The 12,533-nt window shown below is 37.2% G+C and overlaps 1 protein-coding gene across 3 annotated transcripts in view; it reads right to left on the bottom strand.

Annotated features, from left to right (window-relative positions):
• The window catches only part of Clip4 (CAP-Gly domain containing linker protein family member 4), a 110,948-nt gene that overhangs the window by 32,748 nt on the left and 65,667 nt on the right, over positions 1–12,533 (bottom strand). For all 3 annotated transcript variants that reach the window (XM_058578443.1, XM_046441561.2, XM_046441560.2), the window contains exons 3-8: positions 9,184–9,323; positions 8,351–8,444; positions 6,937–7,098; positions 4,724–4,842; positions 1,743–1,979; positions 192–327 (exon numbers count right to left, since the gene is read on the bottom strand). In XM_058578443.1, coding sequence (XP_058434426.1) covers positions 192–327; positions 1,743–1,979; positions 4,724–4,842; positions 6,937–7,098; positions 8,351–8,444; positions 9,184–9,323 — 888 coding nt within the window. The remainder of the gene's footprint in view (positions 1–191; positions 328–1,742; positions 1,980–4,723; positions 4,843–6,936; positions 7,099–8,350; positions 8,445–9,183; positions 9,324–12,533) is intronic.

Genomic DNA, 12,533 nt, shown 5'->3' with positions numbered 1-12,533 from the left:
GTAGTCAGGAGAAAAGTTTCATTTAAAAACTGTAAGAGAGACTGGAGGTGCAGCTCAGTAGTAGAGTGTGAGCTTTGCATGCGTCAGCCCTGGTTCAATCCCCAGCATCATCATCAAAAAAAAATCTATAAAAGAGTAAAATCTGATTATTTTTAGTTAATCCTTAGTAAGTTAAATAGCATCAACCTTACCATATTTGGGGGAACATTTAAAGTACTGGACTTTTCCAACACTTCCATTGTTTTTTCCTTCTGGTTCATCTAATTCAATGCCAGCCCACTGCCCACTTGCAAATTCAGTTGTTCCACAAAATCTTAATGTCCCAACCTAAAGAAAATATATATCAAAACAATTTTTAGAATTATTAGTAATTCCAAGTGTCCTCCTCCTGGCAAATTTACCATAGAAGTCTTAAAAATTTCACTGTCTCAAAGTAGTCTTCAGAATAAGGAACACTAAATGGGACATGAAATAATAATAAAAGAGTTAACTCATCAAGAAGACATAAGAATCCTACGTGTGCAGGCACCCAGTTAGCGAGCTTCAGAGCATGAAGCTCTTTATCAATGGAACTGAAAGGAAAGAGAGACAAGTCCACGTTACAACTGGAGACTGCTCTTCAGTGCAGCTAGAATTAACCAAAATGAAAAATAAGATAAAATAAAAGAATAACTCTGTTAAGGGTCCACATTCTCAGACACAGTTATAGGAATGAATACTACTAAAGATTAACACTCAATCTAAATTTAAAAAGCCATGCATTCATAATCTCCTGATGTTTTAACTCCACAGACAGTGAAAACCTAATAAATGTCCTGTGAAGGCATTATTTTGGTAAAAGTCATTCTTGACCTAATTATTTGTAGCTTTGATTCCTTTCTGAATCAATTTTCTTAATATATCAAGTCTGTAAATTGCAATTTTCTGAAAAATCTCCATCACCCCCAACAAAACCCATTCAAATATTGAAAGGTAAAGATGTTGGGAATTTCAGCATCCAAGCAGGAACTCCCTATTCCAAGCTCCACACTAAGTTCTCTAGTGATGTCAAAATTAAAAACAAAAACAGAACCTCCGATGGAGCTGGAGGCTTAGCTCAGTGATGGAGCACTTGCCTAGCATGGACAAGGCCCTGGGTGTGGTCCACCCCCAGCATGGCAAAAAGAAAAGAAGGTATCAGAAAACTAAAAACCTGGCCACCACAAATGCCACACAGAAGCTGCCACTCTGGAGGAAAAGGGATCTGCAGTCTGCTGCACTGTTGGTGGGGTGGGGTCAGGGGAGGGAGGAGTCTTCCTTTGCATAGATCTCTTTCCTGTCAGGTTACATGTCTCTGTTTATGGGATCTTGGAGCAAAACACTGAAGAACAGTAAGGTCTCCCTCACTTGGCCTCTGTGCCGTTGCAGTGGGAGGAGCCCCTGGAGGTGGGGTGGGGACTGCACAGACAAGGGGGCTAGATCACTGCTCAGCTCATGCCTCTAAATTTATTCAGCAGCTCCACTCTGCTCCACTCTTTCCCATGCAAATGCAGACACTTTCCCTATCAAGTTCTAATAAGTTTACATCCATAAATCAGACTTCATAGTAAACTTACATCTAAATTGCATATTCTCAGTCAATAAGGGACCTCCTACCTCTACATTGAACCTTTTCCAAAAAATTCAAAACTCTGACCATGCTGCACACACCTTTGAACACAGGCCATGGACATAGCTTCAGGGCCCACAGTTGCTTACTGTACCTTCTGTCCTGCGATGACCACACGATCCCCTAACTTCAAGCCGAGAGAGGTAAGCATTGACTTGGCAGTAACATGATCACAGTTTTGAAGCATGGCCTTTGTGACGCTACACGACAGGGGCACTGCATCTAGAAGCATCTGCTTGATCTCCTTAGCAGTGGCTGCAGCATCAGCCATTTCCAACGGCATGTCCACTGGATCTGGAACAACATCAGCAGGGATCTGTCCTTTGTCATTCTACAAATAAAGAGAACATCTTCAACTCCTACTGAATTAGAGCCCTGGATGGTCACATGAAATTCTTTTATGGCAGAATTTTAAGTTAAACGCATGTATCTTTTATTTATTCAAAAATATTTACTGGACACTTACTCTATGCAAGAAGAACATATATTCTGGTGGGAGAGACAGAATTTAAACAATTAAACAAGTAAGTTATATGGTGCATTAAACAGTAGTAAGAGAAAAGGAATGAGAAAAGAAAAGGAAAACAGTAGAAAAGAAAAGGAATGGAGACCCTGGGCTCAGAGGTAGGTGTAGGAGGAGTTATTAATACAGAGTGGCCAGGGAGGGCCTCCCTGGAAGATGTGTGTATATGGAGATCCTCAGGAGATGAGGGAGAAGTGTTCTGTGTGCTGGGAAGGACAGGTTCCAAAGCCCAGGTGGATAGCATGTCTGGCTGCTCAGGTACAGAGAGGGCAAGCTTAGAAAGAAAAGTCACAGGGCTGACTGGCTTTCCATTCCCAGACCCAACCACAGCCATGCACCACTTAATGACATTTTGGTCAATAAGGAACCATATATACAACAGTGCTCCCATAGACTTAGACTGAATCACCTTGTGATGGCACAGCCTCTTCACTTAGGTAAATGCACACTATGATGTTCGCACAAGGACAAAATCACCTAGCAATGCATTGCTTTAAATGCATCCCCATCATTAAGGAACACTGACTACAGTCCACTACTCCACCGCTGCCACCTGGGATTGGTGACCTGGGCCTCCTGTCCACTCAGGAAGTAACTCAGATTTCAGAAACAGAAACTATAGTTCTCATGTTTCTAAAATTTGGCCTATTATCAAGAAAAATGCTCTTTAGCACTATAAAGAAGAGACTGTAGCCTGGGATTTGTCCTGTGACAAGATAAGACACCAGACACAAGCCCACTTTATCAGCATGGTGTCCATATAACAAAAACCCTGTCATACAAGCCATCTCCCTTCCTTCTCAGGTCAGGGAAAAGCTTGTGAACAAAGCAGAATCCCTGCCCTCTGCAGGTTCATATTAAAGTGGAAGAGACAATAACCAATTAAATAAAAAAAATACTGAAATTTCCAGTATGCCAATTAGGAAAATCAGAGATAAAGAGATTAATGGCTCAAGATCATTGATATGATTTCTGGCAGAGATGACGTTACAGTCCCAGCCGTCTGCACGCTAACCTTGACCCAACCAAGCGCTTGGCCTTCCTATTCTCCATACTATGCTTCCCTTAGAAAAGATACCTTCCTTATTTTCCCCAACCAAAAACCTTGGACTTTATGAGAAAGTCCAGGTTTCTCAATCTTTTTTAATATGATGAATCAAGATAGTTTTGTTAATGGAAAACCATTTCTTCTCCTCTGCTGATGATCTTCAAAGGATCCCTACAGATTTTTAAAATTAAGGCTTTAAGTGCACATGTGGTTTGCAACTGCCCAACATTTTGTTGTTGTTGTTGTTGTTTGTTTTGTTTTAAAACTCAAGTCAGCTTGGTCCTGAGTAAAAATGAGAAGGGAAGACCTGTTCCCAGATTTCTGGGATGGTGATGGACTACTTAAATATGAAATTTCAAGGAAAAATACAAAATACAAGAAACATATGCATAGCACTGATGTGTACTCTTAGAGAGATGAATACACGTGGAGAAACAAAAAAAAATTTAAAAAGAGAGAGAGAGAGAGAATTTTAATATTTATTTTTTAGTTTTCGGCAGACACAACATTTTGTTTGTATGTGGTGCTGAGGATCGGATCGAACCCGGGCCGCTCGCATGCCAGGCAAGCTTGAGCCACATCCCCAGCCCGGCCCCCCCCCAAAAAAATTTAAACACTGTGCTGATGAGTCGTAAGTAGTCTTGTGTCTTTTGTAGGGTCCTCACTTTTTTTTTTCTTTTTTTGTACGTTGTACTGTTGAACTCAGGGGCTCTCTATCCCTGAACTACATCCACAGCCCTTTTTATTTTTTATTTTGAGATAGGGTCTCACTAAATTGCCCAGGCTGACCTTGAACTTGCATCCTCCTGCCTCAGCCCCCTGAGCCTGAACATTGCACATGTCCTCACTTTTGAAAGCCAGTTGCACAATTCTGCTACCATGAAATTTAGCAACATGAAATTTAGCAACTTAACTATTTTGTTAAGAAAACAAAATAGCAACGATGATGATGTCTTCCTAACGTGAGCAGGCTTATTCATTACAGAATTCCATGTTCTTCTAACACTGTGGCCATCACCCTGTGCTCCAAGAGACACGGCACATGCTAACTGTGCTTTTCAAATGTGTTTTTACATTCTTAGAGGTATATTTAAAGTTTGTACTTATTTTAACTTTTAATCTTTTGGCATAAGTTTTCTTTTCAAAATAATTTAAAGTATTATCTAATTTAAAAATCACCTTAATATATACCTTTGTATTTAATAGTTAACTTTTTATAAATATATCCAAAACCTAAAGATATTTAAAACTCAAATATTATATTTTTAAGATTAGTTTTCTTTCCTAAATGCAATTGTTGTAGAACTTAATATAAAAGGACTGAAATTCATGCCTTAAATGTATTTAAGATAAATCTCATCATACTCTTTATATCTATATATATTTAGGTATATATATATAAATTGCTCAATCATATAGGAGTTCTTCTATTGATAACATCTGAATTCAGCTCTCTGTTAGGAGATAATATAAATTTTCTCGTTCTTTTACTTCAACCTCTTACCCTAAATGCGGGGTTTGCTCCAAGCTCCAGTAAGCATTTTGTAGCACCTGCACACAAGTTATACGCTGCAATATGCAAAGCCGTTCCAAAATTAAAGTCACTGCAAGTGGCATCCACATCTGCAATTAAACATGACAAGTATATTAACTAAAATTTTAAATTTAGCTATTATAATTTAACAGGAAATGGAAAGCTTGGGGGCTTGGGGATTTTTAGCCTTTTATAAGACTTAAATTAACCCACCAGAAGTACTATTTCACAATAGAATAAAATCTTTGCATTACAATCTGGCCAAAACAATCAACTGATTATTTTTCTAGTATAATAAAGTTCATTATTATTATAATCAAGTGATACTATCATGGGTTTTCCAGCTATCACAAACCAAATCATATTAAAAGTAATGAATGGCAATAATTTGTATTTGTATAAATTACTGCTTTCCCATGACCTCTCACTAAATCTCTTTCATATTTTCTATCCAACCACAGCGAAGCAGTAGGGTTTAGGTCAGGGATCAACAAACTATGACCCATGGGCAAAACCCACCTCACCATCTGTTTCTAAGTTTTATCGGATCACAGGCACAGTCATTCACATGACATTTTCATGCTTATAATCATGAAACTTAACAGATCATATGGTCTGAAAAATCTAAAATATTTATTTACTATTTAGTTCTTAGCAGAAAAAAAGACCGCTAATTCCCACTTCAATTCCCACTAGGTGAAACAATGCAGAATTCTCTCACCAATTAAAAACTAAACATATAAATGTGTGTGTGCGCGCACACACACACCACATATACGTAAATATATATCCATCTATCCATCCATTCATAATACTCTATTCAACAAATCATTATAAGAAAAGGGGTTGGAGTTCATTACAAGAAAAGAAATCTTGAAATTCTAAGGACATTTTGATATCTTTCAATAAATCGTCATTATGGTATACTTAACCATAGGAAATCCTCCAGACTTGGGAATCCCATGTTGAATGTTTCCTATAACATTTTCTGAAATATTTCTATGTAATATGCCTCTGGTTCTACAGATTTACCTTAATCCCCACACCACCATCCCTGCATGCCCTACCTACAACTGCAGGCAAGCCAGATATGCTCAGGGCAAACTTTCTTCAACTATTAAAGACAAGGGACTGGGGCTGGGGCTCAGTGGTAGCGCACTTGCTTGGCATGTGTGAGGCACTGGGTTCATTTCTCATCACTGCATATAAATAAGTAAATAATAAAGGTCTATCAACAACTAAAAAAATATTTTTTAAAAATGACAAGGTACCATCAATACAGGCTTTCCCCAATACCATCAAGAAAGTGAAAAGGTAAAATTTCAAAGAGAAAATTGACCACCCTTGTGAATCTGTGGTTAGAAACTAATGTTCCATTTTCCTATGGAATCTCTAAAACATGTCTTCTACAGTAGGGACAATTCAGCATACTCTCTTTTACTAAAGAAATGCTTTTCACTTGTTCTCCAAAGATAACTGACACCCCCCTCCCCCCGCAAGAGGAGAACCAGAAAGTCAAAAGCCAGGCTTGGGATTTAGATGTTAAGATCTTCAATTTTAGTATACCACCATTGAGATTTTGCGGGGAGGGGCAACGGGGGCGGACTGAAATTTCATCTGTTAAGTAGAATCACAGAATTTCAGAAATGAACACCATCTAAAAAAAATATCCTTGGGGTTGGGATGTGGCACAAGCGGTAGCGCGCTCGCCTGGCGTGCGTGCGGCCAGGGTTCGATCCTCAGCACCACATACAAACAAAGATGTCGTGTCCACCGAAAACTAAAAAATAAATATTAAAATTAAAAAAAATATATATCCTTTATTACTTCTATGCCTACCTCCGAAGGCCTTATTGCTCTATTCCTGGCTACCCAAGCAAGATGAAAGAATTATGAAGCACCTAGAATCAATTACACATAAACCCATGTTACACTGGAGAATCTGAAAAGATAGGAAAACCCAAAGAATGCTATTTTTGTGTCTTTTTATACTAAGACTTATGTGAAAGGATAGTAATTAATCTTCAAGAAAGAAATTCTAAACTATCTCAGAAATAAAATGGGGAATGAGGTAGGAAAGCATATCAAGATGCATTAGAAGAAAAATTGCCTTAAACTATAATTTTATGCTACTATTAAAATCTCCAATTAATAACAGCTAACAGTGATCTGATAATACTTGCCTTTTGGTTTTGAGGTCTTCAAAATCAGTCTTATAAGTTCTGGGACATCAAAATAAGCAGCATAATGCAAAGCATTCATATTTGTCCAGCGACTCCGCAAACTGACATCTGCTCCCAGGTCAATAAGTCGAGCTGCAAATTTTACAGCTGTCTCTACATCACCTAAAGAAGATTTTCTAAATTATTTTTTCCCAGTACACCTTTTAAGTCCCAATGGAAAAAGTCAAAGCACACTGAATATACCTTAACACCTCAAAAGCTTCACTTTCAGGAATTTATTCTAAGAAAATAATCATATTCAGGTTTGTGAACACTCATCTGTAAAGTTTTTCATTACTGCACTGTTTATTAAAAATAAAATTCTGAAACAACCTAAAAGTACAATAATAAAAACTGGTTAAATAAATTGAGACACCCATATTATGGAATACTATGAAGCCTTTAAAAATAATGTGCTACTCAAAGTAAGTGCTGTGAAAAAATAACTATGGGTAAATGGCAGAAAGATCAATAGAGGGAAGAAAGCAGGAGGTTGAGGGAGGGAAGGGGGTGGAGAGATACTGAGGTCTGAGTTAGAACAAGATATATTCCATGCTTGTATAATTATGTCAAAATGGCACCTACTGTCATGTATAACTAAAAAGAATCATAAAAAAAATATTCCAAGGGAGGAAAAAAAAAGTGAGCACTGTGGATCTAGAAATTCCAAGCTGTAATCTGTAATTTTTGTAACTTTTTTTCCCTAGTTAATATTTCTTCTGACTATATTGACTAAAATATAATTTTATGCCTTTTTAAAAATATTGGGGCTTTATTTCATTTTTATATTATAAATTCATTTTTACTTTACAAAAGTACCAGTCAATGATGGATTATGGAGGGGGTGGGGGAAGAGTCTTACACCACCCAAAGTTTAAGGCACTCCGTATTAGACTACTGAAATTGGGAGAGATAATCACAATCTATAGTTTAGCTAGAGGCAGATTTATAAAATGCTAAACCACAGGAGAGTATCAATTTTGGAAAATACACATAGATGTTTCCTAAATTGGAACATACCTCCTCCTCAAGCCTACAAAATCTGGGATTCTGTGGAGATTGCTATGCCTAGAAAATGAACTTTCGACTGACCCTGCTGGAAGCCCTTGGGAAAATTCTAGGACAGACCAGTTAACTCTCAGCTAGGAAGCAATTAGACAGGGAGCCTGCTGCAGAAAAGTTGAGAGGTAGCAAGAGAGTATAAAACTTTCCAGAGAAAAAAAAACAAGGTTTAGGAAGGACCTAACAGATTCCTCACCCAGTTGAAGAGTTCTGCCTGTTGACTGTCTTCCCAGGTCTCTGACTGGTGCACACAGAGGTTAAGCAAGCACAGATGCAGATGACCCAAGCAAACAACAGATTACCACATACTTACCAATACCATGAGCTCCAGACTTGCAAGTATAATGTAAAAGAGTCATATCTGTCAGTCCATCTCTATCATTCACATTGCAACCTCTCTTAAGAATCTAAGAAAGCCAAGAAAAAACACGATTACAACCTAACTTCAGAAGTACCACCAGTGACTTCCAAATCAGTGCTGGGGAGCCGAGTTGGTCTGTCCTACCTGAATTACACCCAACAATAATGAATATCCCGCAGTCAACATAATGAATATTGAACTTGTTCCCCACAGAAGAAAATTCTTAAAAGATGACTCCAAAGTAATCTGTTACTCAAAATATTGCTCTTCTCAAAAATGAGCAAAAAAAACTTTTCCCCAATCAGTAGAATACTACTTTAAGAAAGTACAAACATTGTCCTCCTACAATATGACAACATGTGGGTCAAGAACGGCCCCCTCCAAGAATCAAACATTTTTATATTTAAAAGCCCAGATCTTTGTCAAATCATTCAAAATTGTAGACAGAATGTGATGGTGATCAAATCCCTTCAAGAAATGCATGCAAGTTTGCAAAAGCAATTTGTATAAAGGAGAAAATATGCAAAGTGCCTCTCCCTACCCCTACCCAAATGTCTCCAGTGCTGGAACCCCAGGTGTAAGAAAGTACAGAGCATGAGGAGCAGGAGGACAAGATCAGAGCACCCACCCGCTGCCCATGCAAACACAAAGGACAAAAGCAAAACCTTGAAGCGCTTCACCTTCATCACTATCTCCCCATTCAGATGGGTGGGGTGGGAGGGTTCTATACCATTAACAATCCTAACAATAATGCAAAATGAAAAATGCAACAATTTTTTTTTTACCTCATTTCCAATAATGTCAATGTTTTGCTGGACCTGAGGAACCCACTGTCTTAAAATGGCAAATAATTCTGAGACGGAAGTTTTGGGATCAAAGAGAATTTCCTGGCATGAGGCATCATTAGGATCAAAGAAGGAAAACTCTGAAATTTTTAAAAAAGGTAGAATTCAGATTTGTTACAGGTTTCAAATATATTGAAAATAATAAATAATAGAATTAAAACTCAAATGACACAGATATTTTTTAAATGGTAGACAAAAAGTAGACTCGACCTTACATAATTCTCAAAACCAGTGCCAGGATGACCAAAAACAAGGCTTGTCTAAATTTGAGGCAATGAGACTTCCATGTATCACACTATATTTTATCTTAGATGAAACCAAATGTGAGTACACAGATCTCAAACCCTGAATTTTCCAAGTATTTTTTCTAAGGCACAGAAAAAAAACCTATCTAATTTTACCAGTAGTCTTCTTCTCAAAACACAAATGTCATGAATAGTAGAAATCACATCTATGATAACAAAAATGAAAATAATAAATATGCCAAATATTAAACACACTAGATAAAAACTTGTGATTTCAAATGTTCTTTCTACTTTCCTATTTTCCTAATTTCCTATAATAAAGAGCTTTGTTTTTTACCCACTGAAGAAATCTGAGGAGAAAGGCTATTCCAACAGATAAGGATGTAGAAACTTGGGACAAAAATGACTGGGTGGTTGTGGAATCGGTATTAGTAAAACCACAGAATATGAGACAAAATTGATTGTGTGATCTACATATTTCTTAAAATATCCTTCCCAAGATTTAGAGAAAAAGACTGATCATCCTACAACTACAGAAGAAGGGAATGGCTCATGAAGAAAATAAAATATTTCAAGGGGAAAAAAAATCAATTCTACTGTCTTCATCCAAACAAAAAAAAAAAAAAAATGGGGACTATAAAAAAAAGACATATCTAAAAAAGGAAAACATTAGAAAACTAAAGTCTGCTGAGCACTTAGAATTTAACTGCCACAAACACCTTACCCGCCAGGTATTGTTATTCTCATTTTGTGTAAGAGAAAATCATATTGAACAACTAGCTCACAGTCACGCAGCTACTGAGTGGGAAATCTGGAGTGGGAAGCGAGGTCTGTCCCCAAGCCTGTCTTCTTTCCTCCCTTAGGCTGCTGCTGGCTGAGATAACTCTGTTGAGCTCCGACTACAGCAGCAAACACAAGCAGTAGGACTCACAGGGCTAATTTTTCTTCTTTGTATATTTACATATTTTCCAAAATCATAATATGTACACATAAGTCTTACTTCACAGAGTTGGGATAATGAAAATATGAAAGGAGAAACACCAAACCAGCCCAAAGGGGCTTGTTAAAAAAAAAAAAAAAAAAAAAGCAGAGCAGCATCCACTAGACAAAAATTGACTTTCCAATCCCCCCACCCATACACACATGCAGGTAGCAGGGAGGCACTGGAATTGAACCTAGGGACGTTTACATCCCCAGCACTTTTTAAATTTTTTTATTTTGAGGGAGCGTCTCACAAAAAGTTACCAAGTCTGGCCTTAAAACTGCAATCCTCCTGCCTCAGCCTCTGGAGTCACTAGGATCACAGGCCTCTGCCATGTGCATTTTGTTAGTGGCCTCTGCTGAAGTTCCTTGGTCAGTCATCCTACTCTGTTCAAAGAGGGACTGAGGGGAAAACGTGATTCCCAGTGCTTCAGAACAACTGTTGAAAAGTGGGACTTTGAAGCTGGGTATGGTAGTGCACACCTGTAATCCCAGCAGCTAAGGAGACTGAGGTAGGAAGATCAAGAGTAAAACTCCAGCCTCAGCACCTTAGTGAGGCCCTAAGCAAACCAGTGAGACCCAATCTCTAAAGAAAATACAAAAAAGGGCTGGGGATGTGGCTCAGTGATTAAGTTTCCCTGGGTTCAATACCCAATATAAAAAAAAAAAAGAAAGAAAGAAAAATGGGACACTTCACACAGTTAAGAATCTAAGAATGTAAGAATTCTTAAAGAATATAAGAGAAGGATGGAGTCCAACTGGTCCAAAACCAACTATGGACCAAGATCGTGTGCCTTTTTGGAAAAATGGATGAAATTTACAACGGATAACTTGGAATTACAATGACCACTCTGGGAAACCTTTAATTTAGACAAGATAATTCATTGTGGCAGTGCCCTGGAACAGGAAGGATCCTGAAGCTCTCAGACAATGGAATGCATCCTTTGATTTGGATGCAGAAACTTCTAAAAACCAAAATGACACACACAAAAAAAAAAAGAAAGAAAAAGAAAAAGAAACTTCTCTAAAGAATCCTTATACGTGCAAATGAAAAATCTCTAATACAAAGTTTTGGCCATCAGAATGGGTAACCTTCTAGCTGCCAGAGGCACAAGATGGATCCAGCTTCCTTTATCAAACTAGAAGCTTTGGAGTATTGGCAAAAATTTTGAAATGAATGCTAAACTATCTATGCTTAGGTCTATATGTTCATATGTATTTACAAAAGTTAAACAGACATGAGTAAAAATCTCAAGTGCTTATTCTAAGTATTCCTAAAACATTCAGAAAAATAGGAACTAACCCAAGTGCCTTTTAAGATCACATCACTTAGGTAATCTTTGGTAAATAAAAATACTAATGGTTTACTTTAAAAAAAATGGATATGCCTGCAGAGTGTTAGCATTAAGTATGACACAAACATAAACTTTAATTCTACCTAGGTTTACTATTCAAATAAGCTCATGTTATAAAACAAATTAATTACAAGTAAGTTCATGCTATCTGTTACAAAATTTTTCAGCAAGAAAAAAACTTAGATGATGATGAGCTACTTAATGTCTTATGAAATTTTTATGAGTAATCAAAGTATAATTGTTAAAACAAGTGAATTAAGTTGATTATGTCCACATAAAATACTGAAACATTAATTGCTGAAAAAAAAGTTTATCTGCTTTTGGACAGATGAATGAAAGATGTCTAGGTGTTAGTAAACATGTCCTGCGCTACAATGAAAAACTGTACCACAAGGAAGGACACTTCTAGGAATTATGAAAAGGTATATTCATAAATTTGCCAATCTACAGAATCCTATCATGACAGTTAAGAAAAGATGTGAGGACGTGGCTTTTGTTGAGGAAAAGGAAAATGAAGAAAAACTAAATGGCTATAGGAAATTGGGAAGAAAGAAATTCTTTTGCTGCCAAGCAAGCTAAAAATAAAAGAATGTATGATTAATTTCAAAATTATGCAAAAACAGAATGTGAGCATCTCTCAGTTAAAATGATAAAATTTCTCTTGATAGGAGAGTGTAAAAAGTTTGGTTTGGGCTGGGGCTGTAGCTCA

The sequence above is a fragment of the Marmota monax genome, unplaced genomic scaffold, assembly GCF_021218885.2.
Source record: "Marmota monax isolate L192 unplaced genomic scaffold, Marmota_monax_Labrador192_F-V1.1 WCK01_AAM20220418_F8-fsc00010, whole genome shotgun sequence".
Taxonomy (NCBI): domain Eukaryota; kingdom Metazoa; phylum Chordata; class Mammalia; order Rodentia; family Sciuridae; genus Marmota; species Marmota monax.
The sequence above is the reverse complement of the archived record's forward strand: the minus strand, read 5'-3'. Positions and strand labels throughout refer to the sequence as shown.